This window comes from Zingiber officinale, chromosome 4A (assembly GCF_018446385.1).
Source record: "Zingiber officinale cultivar Zhangliang chromosome 4A, Zo_v1.1, whole genome shotgun sequence".
NCBI classification, from domain to species: domain Eukaryota; kingdom Viridiplantae; phylum Streptophyta; class Magnoliopsida; order Zingiberales; family Zingiberaceae; genus Zingiber; species Zingiber officinale.
This window is the reverse complement of record NC_055992.1, coordinates 90,084,626-90,101,869: the sequence shown is the minus strand read 5'-3', so window position 1 is coordinate 90,101,869 and position 17,244 is coordinate 90,084,626. Positions and strand designations below refer to the sequence as shown.

The 17,244-nt window shown below is 43.2% G+C and overlaps 1 protein-coding gene and 1 long non-coding RNA gene across 3 annotated transcripts; one reads left to right on the top strand and one right to left on the bottom strand.

Annotated features, from left to right (window-relative positions):
- Positions 1 to 9,673: 9,673 nt before the first annotated feature.
- On the bottom strand, positions 9,674 to 11,760 carry LOC121973432. The gene is made up of 2 exons (XR_006109600.1): positions 11,439 to 11,760; positions 9,674 to 10,173 (listed from the first exon to the last, which is right to left on the bottom strand). It is a non-coding gene; the product is annotated as an uncharacterized LOC121973432 (long non-coding RNA).
- A 1,548-nt stretch (positions 11,761 to 13,308) lies between these two features.
- On the top strand, positions 13,309 to 16,356 carry LOC121973431 (nucleosome assembly protein 1;2-like). 2 transcript variants are annotated; one of them, XM_042524867.1, is made up of 11 exons: positions 13,309 to 13,481; positions 13,588 to 13,634; positions 13,730 to 13,825; positions 14,609 to 14,701; positions 14,852 to 14,924; positions 14,996 to 15,057; positions 15,130 to 15,314; positions 15,403 to 15,580; positions 15,659 to 15,702; positions 15,833 to 15,958; positions 16,094 to 16,356. In XM_042524867.1, exons 1-10 carry the CDS (start codon positions 13,442 to 13,444, stop codon positions 15,951 to 15,953), a joined length of 939 nt encoding a protein of 312 aa, XP_042380801.1. In that variant the 5' UTR covers positions 13,309 to 13,441; the 3' UTR covers positions 15,954 to 15,958; positions 16,094 to 16,356. The 2 variants fall into 2 exon arrangements, with proteins under 2 accessions (XP_042380801.1, XP_042380800.1); XM_042524866.1 differs by having other exon boundaries at positions 15,656 to 15,702.
- The last annotated feature ends 888 nt before the right edge of the window (positions 16,357 to 17,244 follow it).

Genomic DNA, 17,244 nt, shown 5'->3' with positions numbered 1-17,244 from the left:
GATCAAGCCAGCCAGCCGCGTCTTCCGAGGGGCCCCCCGGGCCTCTAGACGTGGTCGCGCAGCCCTTCATCGCGTAGGTCTAAGCTCGTCCGGGCGAGACGCCACAAACAGGGGTGCTGCAACCTCTTCACAGGGTCAGCCTCGCTCTGATGACTCTAACTCTGACGACCAGCCCCTGCTTCACAGACGGCGTTGAAGACCAGGTCCGACTTCCTAAACGCTTAATCCTGTTCCTTTTACTGCCATATTGCCCCCTGCTGCCATCGTGGCTGACTCTGACCCCACTTCCTTCTTCATTTTTGTTTCTCTTATCTGGCAGCCTCTCCCAACCCTTACAGGGGAAGACGAGCCGCATTCCGCTCTGCCCCTACTCCTGCTGAGGAAGACAGCCCAGGCGATCGTCATGACCCCGTGCCAAATGAGCCCGTTCCCGAGCCACCTCCTGTTCCTCCTGGTTCTGACGCTGGCCCTTCTCAACCTTCCTCCTCCGCCCGCCATCATTACAGAACCACTATCCCCTCTGAAGCTGCTCTAGTTCGTCGACACGACGCCCCCACGAGCATTCTGATGAAGAGAGGCTGCCTCGGCAGTTTGTGGGTGGAGAGCATGAGTCAAATGGATAGCGTGTCGCCATTAGTTCAGATGGATAGGTTCTCGAAGTCCTGGGCTAAAGTAAGTACTCTTCACCTTACACTTGGTATTAGTTTACCTTAACTAAGGGTCGTATCTTCTCTCCAGACTCATGCAGAATCTTTGGTGCTGAACCAATCCTTCCACACCCTCCATCACGAAATCAAAGAACTCCGAGAGAGAGTCTCTGAATTGGAGCTGCAACTGAATGACCCCGCCCAAGCCAGTTATGCCTTGCGAGCAGAGATCCAAGCCTTAACTAATCAGACCACCCGGCAGAAAAGTTCCCTGAGGCAGGTCAAAGATGAACTCCGAGCTATGAGTGAGGAAAGAGCTGCCTCTGAGGCGGAGTATCAGCAACAACTAGCCCACCAGGCTCAGGAAGCACAGTCCAAAGATACCCTTCTGCAGGAGAAGAACAATAGACTGGAGGTCCAGGCAGCTCAGTTAGAAGCTCAAGGAGCTGAGCTGAGGGCCCTGAGGGAAGAACTATCCCAGTCTCGGGCGGCTTTGACGGGAGTATCCGCTGCCCTGGCGATCTATCAAGAAGGAGAGGAGGCTCGTTGCCTGCAAAGTCGAATGTCTTATCTGACCTCTCCTGAATTTTTATCCCAGGCTGGGGCGCGCTTTTCCGCGACCATACCATACACGGCGGCTGGGGTTATCCGACAGCTTCACGCGCAGAATTTCTTGAACTCCATCCCTCCCGCAGACTTTTTGGATCAAGACAAAATCATTCAAGGCTTCCCGGATGAAATTTTTGCTCCTTTTAAATGATCTGTACCAGCCGCTTAAACTGTGAAATTTTTACATGTACATATGCGTTTTCGGATTTTTACCTGACTATTCTACTGTCTCCAGGCTCCTCGCCTGACCCGGCTTACACCAACAGAGTCAGCCCCCTTAAACCCGATAGGGTCGTAGGTAGTTAGCACTTCAAAGTCGATCCAGCTTCCTTCCTTGAGCGTCCTGCAAATAATAGGCCCCCGATGCCAATTTCTTGATAACTTTGTATGGTCCGTCCCATTGAGGCGCCAACTTCGTCACTTCCCCTAAGGGTTTCATCTGCTTCCAGACAAGGTCTCCCTCTCCGAAGTATCGGGGAATCACCCTTCTATTATAGTTTTGTCTCATCCTCTGTCTATAAGCTTCCAACCTGGCAGCTGTTTGCTCACGAATTTCGCTGATAAAATCTAGTTCGGCCAGCCGTCGCTCTGTGTTCCCTTGGTCATACATCATTCTTCTTATGGACGGTATCCCGACCTCCAGAGGTACTACTGCTTCATTACCATACACTAAATGGAAAGGTGTCAGACCTATACTTTCTTGGGGTGTCGTACGATAGACCCATAAAATGCTTGACAGCTCGTCCACCCAACTGCCTCCCGTGTGATCCAGCTTGACTTTGAGCCCTCGCACTATTTCCTGATTGACTACCTCTGTCTGACCATTGCTTTGAGGATGAGCCACCGAAGTAAAGGCCTGAGTTATGCCGAACCCCTAGCACCAATTTTGTATTTTGCGTCCTTGAAATTGTCTGCCATTGTCCGACACTAACTTATGAGGCATGCCGAATCTGCAAAAGATATTCTTCCACAAGAACTGGATCACCGCATCTTCAGTGATTCTGGCCAGGGCTTCTGCTTCCACCCACTTGGAGAAGTAATCTACTGCTACCAGCAAGAAACGTCTTTGCCCCGTAGCCATCGGGAAAGGTCCTACGATATCCATACCTCATTGGTCAAACAGGCAAGACACTATAGAAGTTCTCAGCAGTTCTGTGGGTCGGTGTGTCAGGTTCTGATACTTCTGGCATGACAAACAAGTATTCACTAGCTTCTGTGCGTCCTTCTGCAGGGTAGGCCAGAAATACCCAGCCAACAGTACTTTCCGGGCCAGCGTTCTTCCACCTGCGTGATTGCCACATCACCCCAAATGTATCTCCCGCAAGGCCTGATCTGCTTCTTCCGTATTCAAGCACTTGAGCAGAGGTCTGGAGAAAGACTTTTTGTACAATTGATCTCCAATCATAACATAAGAATGAGCCTGTCTCCTGAGCATACGCGCCTCTTCTAAGTTGGCGGGTACAATTCCTTGTTGGAGGAAGCTTATTATAGGCGCCCTCCAATCAATTACTTCTCCCAGGTTATTTTGTAGATCTATCTGAGCTATAAGGAAGGTCTGTGCTATAGATCTGTCAAGCGCCCAAGTGGTAAGGGAGCTGGCCATTTTAGCTAGTTCATCCGCTCTTTCATTTTCAGCCCTAGGAATCTTAGTGACTGTGACTTCTTTAAAATCTTTCCTCATCTTCTCATATGCTTCCTTGTAAACTTGCATCTTTTCGTTGTTTACTTCAAAATGTCCGGTCACCTACTGGGTTACTAGCTGTGAATCCGAATATATTATGACTCGGTACGCCCCCACATGCCGAGCTGCTTGCAGACCTGCTAATAAGCTTCATATTCTGCCTCATTGTTGGTAGCTCTGAAATTTAGCCGTACAACCAACTGCATAATGTCTCCCTGCGGAGATATTAGCAGTGCACCTACACCACTCCCATGATGGGTAGCCGACCCGTCTACATAAACTTTCCAGACCTCCTCCGAGTCTGCTTGATAAACCTCTATCAAGAAATCCGCCAGAGTCTGTGCTTTGATCGCGGTTCGGGGCTGATACTGTATATCATATTCCCCTAGCTCGGTTGCCCATTTGATAAGCCGACCTGCTACCTCCACCCTGGTGAGAGCTCGGCCCATTGTACTGTTTGTCAGGACGGTGATGGGATGCGCCAAAAAATACGGTCGGAGGCGCCGAGCCATGAGAACAAGCCCGTAAACCAACTTTTCCAGGGTCGTGTACCGAGACTCAGCCCCCTTCAATAGATGGATGAAAAAAATACACTGGTCGTTGTACATTGTCCTGCTCTTTAACCAGCACGGCCCCCACGGTCTCGGGGGTGGCTGACAAGTAGACCCAAAGGGGCTCTCCCACAACAGGCTTAAACAGTGATGGCAAAGACTCCAGGTATTGCTTTAGCTCCTCAAAGACTTGTGTGCATTTTTCCGTCCACTGAAACTTGGCTGCTTTCCTGAGCGCTTTGAAGAAGGGCGCGGCTCGATCTGTAGATCTGGAGATGAATCGGGATAGCACTGTTATCCTGCCGACTAGCTTCTGTGTTTCCTTCAGATTCTGAGGGATCTGCATGTTCCGAAGTGCTTGAACCTTCTCAGGATTGACTTCTATCCCTCGTTCAGTCACCAGATACCCCATAAACTCTCCTCCTTTGGCCCCGAACAAGCATTTCAGAGGATTCAGCTTTATACCATATTGCCTTAGAGTCCCGTAGGTTTCCTCTACATCTCTTATGAGATTGGACGCCAGGGGGGACTTGATTAGGATGTCATCGACATAGACTTCGACGTTCCGCCCAATCTGACTTCGAAGTAGCCCCAGCATTCCTGAGTCCAAACGGCATGACCGTATAGCAGAAAGTACCGTCAGCCGTTATGAAGCTAACCTTCTCCTGATCCTCCCTAGCCAAGGGTATCTGATGATATCCTTGATAAGCGTCCATCATGCATATCCTCTCACAGCCAGCAGTTGAATCCACCACCTGATCGATCCGCGGGAGAGGATAACAGTCTTTGGGGGTGGCTTTGTTGAGGTCGCGAAAGTCTATGCACACCCTCCACTTGTTGTTAGGCTTTTTTACCAATACAACGTTAGAAAGCCAGGACGGGAACTGCACCTCTCGAACATGTCCTGCCTTCCTGAGCTGATCCACTTCAGCTCGGATAATTTTATTCTGGTCGGCAGAGAAGTTTCTCTTCTTCTGCTTGACTGGCTTGGCTTCGGGCATTAAATGCAGCTTGTGCTCGGCTACCTCTGGTTTGACTCCGGGCAGCTCTTCCGGTGACCAAGCAAAAACGTCCTTATTACGGCTCAGACACTGTATCAGCTCCGACCTAAGCTCCGGCGGTAAGTCGCTGGCAATACAAGTGATGCTCTCTGCTCTGTCAGGGTGCAACTGAATTTCTTCCCAAGGGATAGGCTCCTCGGCAATAGGCAGAGGCTCCTCTTGGATAGCGTGTACACCACCATCCTGCGTCCTCCGGCTTTTGCGCGCCTCCACCCGGACCATATCAATGTAGCAGCTGCGAGACACCTTCTGCTCTCCTTTGACTTCCCCGACCCGCTCGCCAACAGGGAACTTGATCTTCTGGTGAAAAGTGGAGACAGCAGCCCAGAACTCATGCAGAGCTGGCCTTCCCAGGATAACGTTATAGGAGGAAGGCGAATCCACCACTATAAAGGTGCTCCTCCGGGTGCGCACCAGTGGCTCAGTGCCCATGGAGATGGCCAGCTTGATCTGACCCATAGACTTGACTTCGTTGCCTGTGAACCCGTACAAAGAAGTGGTCACGGGTTGGAGCTCAGCGGCATCAATCTGCATCTCCTCGAACGCAGCTCTAAACAAAATGTTGACCGAGCTCCCGGTATCCACAAAGACCCGAGCCACTCGGCTATTAGCAATAACGGCCTTGATTATGAGAGCGTCGTCGTGGGACAGTTCCAGACCCTCCAAGTCTTGGGGCCCAAAGCTAATAACAGGGTCGGACGCCTGCTCGTGGCTGCATCCCACGGCTCCCACATATAACCACCGACCATGTGACTTACGGGCTCGGCCTGAGTCCCCGTCAGTGGGCCCTCCTGAAATCATGCCTATTTCTCGCACAGCAGCGTTGCCCCGGTTTTCCAGCTCTCCGGCATCTCTTCGATCTTCCCCGGGATCGGCTTGGTTAAAAGGACCGGTTAGGTTGGGTCGGGTCTGACGAGCACGTCCAGCCGCGGCCCGTTCTTCCTCCATTCTCTGTATTTGGGGCGCTAACTCCGAGGGGGGGGGGCAGACCCTGCTCGGCAGCTCGCCTGGAATCACGAGCGAATTGGAAGCAGTTACTGAGATCATGCGTCCTGGACCGATGATATGTGCAATATGGGGCTCCTCTTGGTCCAGGCCTGGGCGCGTGTACGACAGCAACTCGTGGGGCTGGTCTAACTCCCTGAGCGGGCTGAGGGGCAGGCCTGGGTTGAACGCGTTGAAATGGCTGAGCTGGTTGGGGTGCTCTCCTTTCAGGTCGGTTGCCAGGAGCCACCGTCTTTTCAGCCTTCCTCCTAGCGGCCTGAGCCTCCTCCACCTTGATGTAGCAAGAAGCTTTCTCCACCATATCGTCAAAACTCCGAGCGAGATTTTTGATGAGGCCCCTGAAGAATTCCCCTTCTCGCAATCCATGGGAGAAGGCGTTCATCAATATTTCTGAGGTGGCGGAGGGGACGTCATTGGCCACCTGACTGAACCGGTTGATGTAGCTTCGCAGAGGCTCGGTTGGCTCCTGTTTAAGAGCGAAAAGGCAATGGTCGGTTTTTTGATACTTACGACTACTGGCGAAACGACGTAGGAAGGCCATTTTGAAATCCATGAAGCGGCTAATGGACTCTGGGGGCAATCCATCGAATCACTTCTGCGCCGACCCTGATAGGGTATGTAGGAAGACTCGGCATTTGATGGCATCGCTGTATTGATACAACATAGCCGCGTTCTTGAACTTCCGTAGATGCTCTTCCGGGTCCTTGCTCCCATCATATTCTCCGATGTTTGGGGCTCGATAACCCCTTGGCAGGCTTTCCCTCAAGATCTGAGCTGAGAATGGTACCTTATCATCCGGATCTTCAGGCAGATCTATGGCAGAGATTATAGCCTTCCCCTTTCCTGAATCCCGGGGTGGATGTAAAGAGCTTTCCGCCACCGACGTCGGCGGCTCTTCTTTCTTCGGACTATGCTCTCGAGGTCCAGCTCGATGATAGTTGCGGTGAGGCTCTCGGAATGAAGTACGAGGGAGTTCTTCCGGTTGCTTTCTCTTTGAGCTCCTGTCGGAAACAGGAGCTGGTTCTTTGGACGTTTCAGGTGCTGGGCGAGGTCGTGAAACCGTGCCTTGTTTTTCAGAGGCGGCTCGCTTTCTGACCTCCTTGAAGAGCTCGTACTCCCCCGCGGTCATGGAAACGTTAATCCTCCGGCTGGAGCTTCGACCAGAGTCCTCCATCTTCACGCTTCGGATCAGGCTATTGTGTTTCCCACAGACGGTGCCAAATTTGATCCTGTCCGAAAGCTGAGTCGGACGAAGGCTGGTCGCGACGACCTGGTTGTTGACGGAAAGTCGTGGGTGATTCGGCTCCCATGGGCGGCTGACGATGTTGCAGGATCCTGCACACACTCAGACGATCTCCCCTCCTCACGTTAGAGAGCAGAACCCAGGGAAAAAGTCCCCGGATCAGGCCCTCCGACGCTCAAGTCAGGTCCTTTTTCCCCAGCAAAAAGCAGAGAGACTAAAAAATGACTCAAAATGAAAAGTTGTGGAAAAAGTGACCAGAGAGCGTCTCCGCGTACGAGGAATCCTCCTCTTTTATGCACCCGCCTCGCTTCTAGAATCTGCAACCCTGTCAGAAAACGTTAGACACTGGGCTTTGTCGTATATCTCGGACACCTGTCGTGCTGCTATTGGTCGTGAAGGCATCTTCTTATTTAGGAACTTCCGCCTTTACACATGGGTTTTGTCTTGTAGTGAAGGACATCTGTCAGGCTGCTATTGGTTATGAGGGCATCTTTTCATTTAGGAACCTCCGCCTTCGCACATCCCATTGGTATGTAATGATTACCTTTGACGGACAACTGTGATCTTCCGACTCCTGCACAGCTCAGCTCATCTTATTAATCGTGTCTGCGTCTACCTCACACCCCTCGACCAGATCCCGCCTCCGAGCGTTACTTGTCAGTCGGGCTAACCCTAAACAGCCCTGTCGATCACGGTCTGTACTCTGTACCCTGTATTTCCTGGTGCTCGACCATAAGCCTGTAGATCGGGCTGTCTTTACACAGCTCTGCCGCTTCCGACCTGTGATTTGTGACTTGCACTTCCGAGCCTTCGAATCGCAGGCCTGTAGATCGAGCTGCCTCTACCCAGCTCTGCAGATTTCGATCTGTGATTTGTGACTTGCACTTCCGGGCCTTCGAATCGCAGGCCTGTAGATCGAGCTGCCTCTACCCAGCTCTTCCGATCCCGACCCGTGAGTATTTACTGGCCCTCGACCGTAGGCTTGTAGATCGGGCTGCCTCTACCCAGCTCTGCAGATTCCGATCTGTGATTTGTGATTTGCACTTCCGAGCCTTCGAATCGCAGGCCTGTAGATCGAGCTGCCTCTACCCAGCTCTGTCGATCCCGACCCGTGAGTATTTGCTGGCCCTCGACCGTAGGCCTGTAGATCGGGTTGTCTTTACACAGCTTTGCCGATCCCAACCTGTGCCCCGGTGTTCCGCCTGTCGTCTCCTTTTGTCTTTCAACTACTTTGCCCTCTTGATCGACAAGTTTGCCTGACCTCTGACTACCCCATATGCTTGCCTCTGACTGCCTAGTCAGCTTGACTATTGACTGCCGAGTCACCTTGACTATTGACTGCCCAGTCACCTTGACTATTGACCGCCACGTCCTATTGACTGTTGACCGCTATATAGCCTTGACCCTTCTCCCCCTTTCCTCTTGGGCCCCTCCATTGCCAACCGTATCACATAGTATAATTTTATTTTTGAGCTCTAGCTAAAATATCTCATACCAATAGAAATATCTTTCCTTTATAAACTCATGATCTTTTTCATATATTTCAATGTAAGACTTTATTTGCAACCAACCCAATAATTCCTCCTCAAACGAAGGACCACAGTCTTCCCACATCCAATTATCGATCCACCAGGTCTTTCTATCCATCGGTCCACCTAATCTACTAGGGCTTCCTTACCTAACCATAACTAGGACTTCCTGTCTGATGTCTCATCCTTTTGATCTGGACACAGAAGCCTCCACTTTATTTGTAACTTTATAACCCAACAATTTCTAATAGCGATGATCAACACTGTAATCTCTTGTGTCGCTTGCGCCAATGACTATTGTATTGTGTTGACACTCTACCCAAATATATATGAATTCATGTTGATTCACATTAAAGTAAAAGATGAATTAACTTGTTTCTAATTCAATTACTAAAAAACCAATTTAAAGAAAAAAATTCTAAGTGATAAAGGACTAAATTAAGCAAAGCCCATCCAAATTCATGCTTTAACAGGACCTCATTGTGAAACTGGGAGAGGGCTCATTGACTTCATGACCACTGTCTCAGCTGTCAGTGGCTGAAGTGTCTGGTTTCATCAAGGTCCCCATTGACATCTCAATTTACATCACCATCATTATGGCTTGGCTAGATGAGCGAGTTGCCTTTGTCAGCAAAATCAAAAATAATGAATGCACCTGCAAGCTGGCCTTGTATTCCAACACTCTTGAAACATCTTCTTATTCAACATTTACATGCACATAACTCTTGCTTCTGTCACCCTTCGACCTGATAGCATGCGCAAGTTCAGGTTCTACCAAAGCAAGCACCTATATGCCCCTCACAACCCAACTACTAACCAGACTTGCGGAGGACTGCTGTGAACTACTGCAGTAGAGAAGGAAGCCCCTTCTTGCTCTTCATCTTCTCCAGAGTGCCAATAACTCAAAGTGTGTATGGCTAGCATGAGGTAACAAAAGCCCATGTATTATTCCTGTGTGTGACGGGTGAGACACAGCAGATGGCAAAGAATGGAATGAGAATGATGGAGATGAAGAACCAGAAGGCATTTTGGGGGAAAAAAAGAAGGGTGTGTCCATCTGTTCTTCCAACCAATTTCAGAGGATGCGACAAGGGAAATGAAGTAGGGACTTGATCTGCCCAGTTTCCTTGCTCTACAATCTATCCAGCCACATAAATAGCAGAAGGACAGAAAAATGGAATTCACCTTTCTTTTATCCATTCACTAACCTATTCGCCAAAGTAAGCAAGGTTTCAGAGTTATACTCTGTAGGTCCCGTGCGGCCGGCAAGGGAAGGGAAGGATGAATTGTCCTAAAAAAACAAGTATACCCTTTTTTGAAACTTATGACTTTGATAAAAACAAACACTTTAAAAAGAAACTAAAATGCATAAAATAAGTACAAGATACAAACGATTTACTTGGTTTGCAACCGGAAAGGTTGCTAATCCAAGGCAAATGAAACTCAACTAATCGACTTCTTTGGCACAAGTCGGGAGCGGAGAAATCTCATGCAGGACATTGACTCTCAGAATTTGAAGAACAGAGTGAAATAACTCGAATACAGAAAATGTTGTTCAAATGAAGAGCAACAGGGCTCCTTTTATAGGCTCACTAGTCGAAGTGATCGTTTGCTGACGTGGCACAGTCCGGATGCTCAGACCCTCTCCGGGCGCCCCTAGTGAGTCAAATTCTATCTTCACACAAAGGCTATACAACGACGAAGTGATAAGAATTTATCCACTCCCGGGTGCCCGGACTTTCTCTGAGCGCTCGGACCTCTGCTGGCATGGCCTCAGTGATGATCCACAGCAACGGACGCCTCTTCGGCACCGTTCGGAGTTTGCTGGCATGGCCTCAGTGATGATCCTGTGATTTGCATAGCACACATAGGTTTCAGATTATAAGGATTTAACTTACTTTTAGATCATATACTTGCAATACTTTTTTTTTCTTTTTGCAAAAATAAACTACTTAAAAATGTATCAATATGGGTCTAATATTAGTACAACTTAGTATCTTGATTAAAAAAAATCAATTCCAAGTAGAGCTCTAATGCAACACTTCCAGATGTGTAATGCAACAGGAGACTATTAAAGTTGAAGGGTAATGTAAATTCAATGATGTAATCTAAGGGGTACTAAAAGGTAGGAGTGTATCCATAGTCCATTAGGAAACATATGATAGGATAGGACAAACAAACAAAAATAAAAACTTTAAGTAAAATTTCATAATACTGTAAACAAAATGAGCCCTAAAATGGATAAGTAATGTTATTCCAACATGTGCTAAATTTTGTACGCCAAAATTATACATGGGAAACCATATATCACACATGCCACAGAAAGTTAAGATTGACATTGTTATATGGAGTGCTATATAGATACTGTTGGACATATTCCACATTTGCATAATTCCATGCAACGAACAAATGAACATTGGTCAAACACTTCCTTAGATGATTTTTTTTAGTATTTTGTGTTAAATTAGTTGGAGAAAGAATGATAATCACTAATCAGCAGAAAGTAGATACAAATAATAATACTCTTTCTGCAGATAAGTTGATGGAAAAGCTTGAAGACAACTCTTTCAATACCAACTAGAGCAGTGAAGATAAAGAATAAAACAAAACAAAAAACACATAAAGCAGCATAGACGCATAGAAGGCTTTTGACCATATAGTAAATGATGAAATCAAGAAGATTAATTATTAAAACTACAACATACAAAAGAAGAACCGATCATAAGAAACACCTTGAGGCTGGAGAGGGCAAATTTTTTACATATAACAAATTCCACTTTTCTACTATAATCAATTAAAATATACTAAAACAAAAATAATCTATCAGTCTACGGATTTTTGTTTCCAAAATAAATAGCCCATAGCAATTACATTGTCATTCTTATAGGACAATCTTTTCAGATTCTGAAAAACGAATAGTTTGTCTAGGTGAAGCTAACCTCCCCATGACAGTTAACGGAGGAGGGAGATCAATTTGATCACTACAGCTCAGCAGTAAGCCTTTTTTAAGGTAACCAACCACACATTTGAATCACATACCACTCAAAACCTAGAAACAAAAAGGAAAACATCTCCAAATGTACGGAAGGAAAAAGAACGGAGGGACGTATACTTGAGGGTTTGGCAGACAAGTATCGTGCACATAGGGAGAGTCAACGAAGGATTTAATGAAGCCGTGGCGTGGCGGGCGGCGTCGTCCTGGAGCACCCGCCGCAGTACCCCCGCCGCCTCTCTCCTGGCGAAGTACGCCGACCGCTCGGCCCCATTTCTGCTGCTAATACAGTGATTTCTGGCTACATTTCATTTCGTTGTGGGAGGAGGAGGCGCCATGGTTCACGCTGCCGGCGCACCCTACCGCCGCCGCCACTGACGAGTTTTCACCTCGTTCCTGAAATAATGACCTGAGGGAGGAAGATTCCACATTACGATTAACCCGATATGTATCACAAATCGTTATAATTCATATATAAATGAGTTACGTAACGGACATAAACCCTCAGAAGATATAATTAATAAAATGCAATATAATCCCTTCGTCTAATAAATAAATAATTAATTAATTACAGAAAATTTTACAGAGAATTTTTTTTTTATTTTCCCACTGAAGTTTAATGCTTATATATATATAATAAATTCTAAATAAAACAAATCTTCTAGATTTATTCTAAATTGAAAGTTAACACATTTCTATTTCATTTAACTTAATTCTTTTATTCCTAAAAGTATTTTTCAAAGATTATATTATTGAATATTTAGTATGACTTATAATTTTAATTGTTTTTTAAATTTAGATTATATTTTTTTAATTTTATATTAAATCAGGTAGCACCCAATCAACTCAGTAAAAATTTTCAGTTAACCACTAATATAAACTAAAAAGCATCTTATTTAAAAGATAAATCTTTATAATTATATTATAATAGGAGATCGAACCATTATTAATCGGTAGACAACCTGAGCCCTCCTGCTGCACGTACCGGGCGCGTATTTTTTTTTAAAAAAAAATCCATTAACTGACTAATGCTCATTCAAGAGACTATTCACGTTTATTTTCCAACTAAAATAAATAATATTTTGATAATATAAAGAAACTGTGATGGGAGATAGTCTAACTCTGCTCGGCACTTGCTTTTGGATAGGGATATAATTAAGTAGGACTGAGTTGAATTTTTGAATATTTGAATTTGATTTATTTATAATTGAGTTGAGTTTGAATTTTATTTAATGAATATATTTATGGTTCACGAGCATATTTGAATTTTTATCAGTCTAAACGAGTTTAATAAATATAAATTATAAATTTAAATATTCATTAAATAAATTATATATTTAGAGAAAATTATAATACTCTTATTAAAATTTATAATTTTATTTTAATAAATAAATTTAATATATTTATCTATATATTTTTAAATAGGGTGTAAAATCTATAAATTAAATATCAAAATTATTATTTTTCTATTTAAAAGTTGATTCATGAGTTTACTAACAAACAAGTTCACGAACTAACGAATTGAATATTATGAAGTTTGAGCTTAGTTTGTTTATCTTAATGAGTCTTATTAAACAAACTCAAACAAATTTTTATCGAATCGATATTTGAATAGTTCGTGAGTGACTTGATTCATTTATACTTTTACTTCTAGAGCCTTAACAGACCACCCACACTTAGGTGTGTTAAAAGTAAATTTGATCCAACTATTTGATCTTCAATTGGAAAAAAAAAAGTTCCAATTAGAAATTTTAAAGTTCGGGCTTAAGGAATTTATAGATTAAAAATCTTACATTATTGACTAGAATTGATTTGAATTTAAGTTTTAATAGATTTTTAAGATTAAATTAAATTTTATTTCTTTTGCCACGTGTATTAGTAATATGATTGCCACATGGATTAGTAATATGATTATATTAATTAGTTTAATTATGATAAATTAATGACTTCTAAATCCGTCCGATTAGTGTCGCGTATCTTCCCCGGGTTGCTGTCGATAAGTATCTCGCATCTTCCCCACATCGTCGTCGTTCGCAAGGATTCGAAGGCTGGAAGAGTTCCTTTCTCTCTGTCTACTCCCACTCTAGGTTTCGTCGCTTGCCCTTCTCCAGTAAGAGAAAACCATGACGGACATCCCGAACGCCTCGTCCGACCTCCACGCCGGTATTCTGCATCCGCTAACCCTTGTTTTCTTCTTATATTCTTGTTGCTCTCTTTGCTTTTCTTGTTGTTCTCTTGATGTTCTTGTTTACTCGTTTCTGTTGATCAGCTTTGAATGCGGAGGAGGATAGTGCTGGTGTTGTCGATGCTTTAAAGGTGCGATTCTTTTCCTGATATGTAGGTAATTTAGGGGAGAAAGGTGCATTTATTATTGGGTTTGACGTGTTTTTGATGTTGTTGTTGGACCCCAGGACAAGCTCCAGATCGACGCAGAGAAGGATGAGGTTGAATTGGAAACGCTAAGCCCAATAGTTAGGAAGCGAGTTGAAGTGTTGCGGGAGATCCAGGTTGGTTCCTTCTTTGTTGAGTTAAATTTTGATTTTGATTTTTTCCTCCCGCAGGTAGGCGTTTTCTCTGTGATATGTTTTGTGTTTATTACCTGCTTATCCCTTTATTGGTGCTTTCCGTTCGAGATAATTTGCTTATATTTTTCTCTCTTTTTTCGCTTTAAGTCTACTTGGAATATCGATTGGCAACAAGAACATAACTATGTACTAGTGATTTTTTGTTTCCATGATCTTGGTTTGTTTCATGTAAATGTAGATTCGATCATTACGTTGTTCTCCTTCTATCTCATATTTATCTTTATATGGAAATTTTTGTTCATCAATCTCTTCCTGCCATTTGTTTGTCGATGACTTGTGTGGTTAACAAACTTGCCGTATGATAAGTATGTGAATCTTGGCCTTATGTCAAGAAGTACTTTGCAATTTATGGTATCAAGAGGGGAAGAAAATATTCTATTTCCAAGCTGCTAGACCTGCTGGCATACGAAGGCAGCAGTATATGACTGACTTATTTGGAAGAGTGATTTTGCATGTGCTTTGCTAGTGTCCTCTGTTTATTGGTGTGCAAATGCTATCGTGATATAGGTAGCTTCTAATAAGATTCTTCAACTCATGTCCAACTTGTGCTAAAACTGGTAAGTCTTATTAAAACCATGCTCAATTTACTAATTCTTTTGCAAACTTGAATTTTCCATCTCCAACTTACTAGAGTTTTCTAAAATTTATGCTATCTGTGCTAGTATATACTGATGGAGTAGTATCTTCTCTTTTTCCATTTTTTAGAGCCGACATGATGCACTAGAGGCAAAGTTTTTCGAGGAAAGGACCGCACTTGAGGATAAATACCAGAAGCTTTATGGGGCACTGTATTCCAAGGTATACTGGTATTCCTCAGGTGGTATAGTTTTATATTTGTATATCTACAATGGACTATAGAGAATAAGTTGCCGTCCATGGACCTTTGAATTTGATAAGTGTTTTTGGTAATCTTGACTATTTGCTACATCCTATCACAATGAACTACAGAGGTATGAGATTGTAAATGGTATTGCTGAAGTTGAAGGTATTACAAATGAATCTGCAACCAACTCTAGCGAAGGTATTTTAGTAGACTGATATTTGAGTATTGTGCATTAGTTGGTGTGCTTATTATATTTCTCCCTGCCACAGAAAAGGGTGTGCCAGGATTTTGGCTGAATGCTATGAATCAAAATGAATTGCTAGTAGATGAGGTAATCTAGTGTACAAAGACACCACTTTTCTGATTTCTTCACTGTTTGATTTTTATATTTAACTTCATCCAGATTCAAGTACGTGATGAGCTAGCTCTTAAATATTTGAAAGACATAAAGTGGTCCAGAATTGTTAAACCCAAGGGTTTTAAACTTGAATTTTTCTTTGAAACTAACCGTTTTTTCAAGAATACTGTGCTGACAAAAACATATCACATGGTCGATGAAGTTGATCCAATCTTGAAGAAAGCAATTGGGTAAGTTGTTAGTTTCTGTTTATCGAGCGAACAGTTATCATATGATGATTAAGTCACATATTTTAACAAACTTTTGTATTTTGCTTAGGACTGAGATTGAATGGTTTCCAGGGAGGTGCTTAACTCAAAAGACTTATTTGAAGAAGCCAAAGAAGGGCTCAAAGAATACCAAGCCTATAACCATAACTATGAAATGTGACAGCTTCTTTAATTTTTTTAAACCACCAGAAGTACCTAATGATGGTGCAGATTTGGATGGAGACACTGTGAGAATAAGATTGTCTGCCAACCTTAAAAGTAGACAAGTAAAATCACAACTAATTGCATTGTCATTTTTTTAGCAGGCTGAGGAGTTGAAGGATCTGATGGAAGCTGATTATGAAATTGGGTATGTCATGTTTTGGTTTCATTTGCTTGTCGGTTTAGGTACTTCATCTCATATGGAGTCATCCTTCAAAGGTCTCTTGTTCATTTGCCTAACTTAAATCATAATGAGTCTGTTCGTTGTCAATTTGCAGCTCAACAATTAAAGACAAGTTGATTCCTCGTGCTGTTAGATGGTTCACGGGGGAGGCTGTTGAATGTGAGTTACAACTACAGGACAACAAGGAAGCCTTTTATATCATACCTAGTCCCTGAAAAAGGTATCATACCTTTATATATAGCTGCTCTAATATTTTGTTTTTTTTTGTTTTTTTGTTTTTATGTTTTTCATAATCTCTGCTCTAATATTTTGTTGGTTAGTCATATATATAATGTTTTTTTTTAAAAAAATACAGGATGTTGGTGGTGATAAAATTGACCGGCTGGATGATTGCAAACAGTAGAAGATTCTGTTTACTGTGCATTGAGAACTTAATAGTAGTCAGAAACTTCAAATTTGTGTGAAGCTCACTCCATTTTTTTTATAGTTTTTTTTTTCGTCTGCCGACCAAATTTGGTCTGTCCTAAGTTTTACTGTTGTGATACTGGTTGTTTCCTCTGTCAGTTTAGTCATACTTCAACTTTTAACCAGTTGAAATGATGATCTCTTGAAGATCAATCTCTCTCCAGTATTCCATTAAAGAAGTACCCCTAAAATCCAAACGCTAGAAATAATCAAAATATAAACATAGCTCATGTTTTTCCGTGAGACTTGGAAATAATAACTAAATGTGCATTCAACGATAAAAGACTAATATATAAACTTGTTTTTTAAAACTTTAGTATAATCTTTTTATTATTATTATTAATCTAACAAAACGTTTCTGTGGAAATTTAGTAATTTCTCCTTTATCTACTGTTTTGATTAAAATGTTGAGCTGACAATCAAGTACAACCACCAACAATATTAAACAATAAACTGGTTAACACATAATATTAAGAATAAATAAATTGGACTTAGTTTATGTTGATGTAAATAATAAAATCTGTATTTTGATTATGATAAAAGATTTAAAGTTAAAATTATTTATTATCTAATAAGTGTGATTGAACTTATAGGAAAGTCCTAAGTATTCTTAAGTAAAAGTCTTAGTAAATTCTAGGTTGGTGAAAAATTATAGGGGGAGATAACCTTAGGTCATAGGGGTAGTAATCTTAGGTTATGAAAAATCTTAGCTATGGTTAGACAACGAAGTCCTAGTCCAGGGGACTGGATAAAGTCTTGGCAGATCGAGCACTTTGGACGAAATCTTAGAGTCGAGGACTTTAGGTGAAAATCCTAATGGTCACGGACTAAGTAAAAGTTTGGACGGGTCGTAGAGTGAATGTTCAGCATGAAATCCTGGAACAAAAGTCCAAACGGTCTGGAGGACCGGTCTGGCAAAAGGTAATTTCTCTTGAGAGGAGTAGGTGAGGACGCGTTCCCCGAAGAAGGAACAGTAGACGTCGGTTCGACCTAGGGTTTCTGGAAAATCTGAAAGTCAGAATCGGACAGTCTGGAGACTGT

Coding starts and splice junctions, on each gene's coding strand:
- LOC121973431 (XM_042524866.1), top strand. CDS start 13,442: ATGACGGACATCCCGAACGCCTCGTCCGACCTCCACGCCG. Junction 13,826..14,608: donor AAGTGTTGCGGGAGATCCAG/GTTGGTTCCTTC, acceptor TCCATTTTTTAG/AGCCGACATGATGCACTAGA. Junction 15,058..15,129: donor ATGAATTGCTAGTAGATGAG/GTAATCTAGTGT, acceptor AACTTCATCCAG/ATTCAAGTACGTGATGAGCT.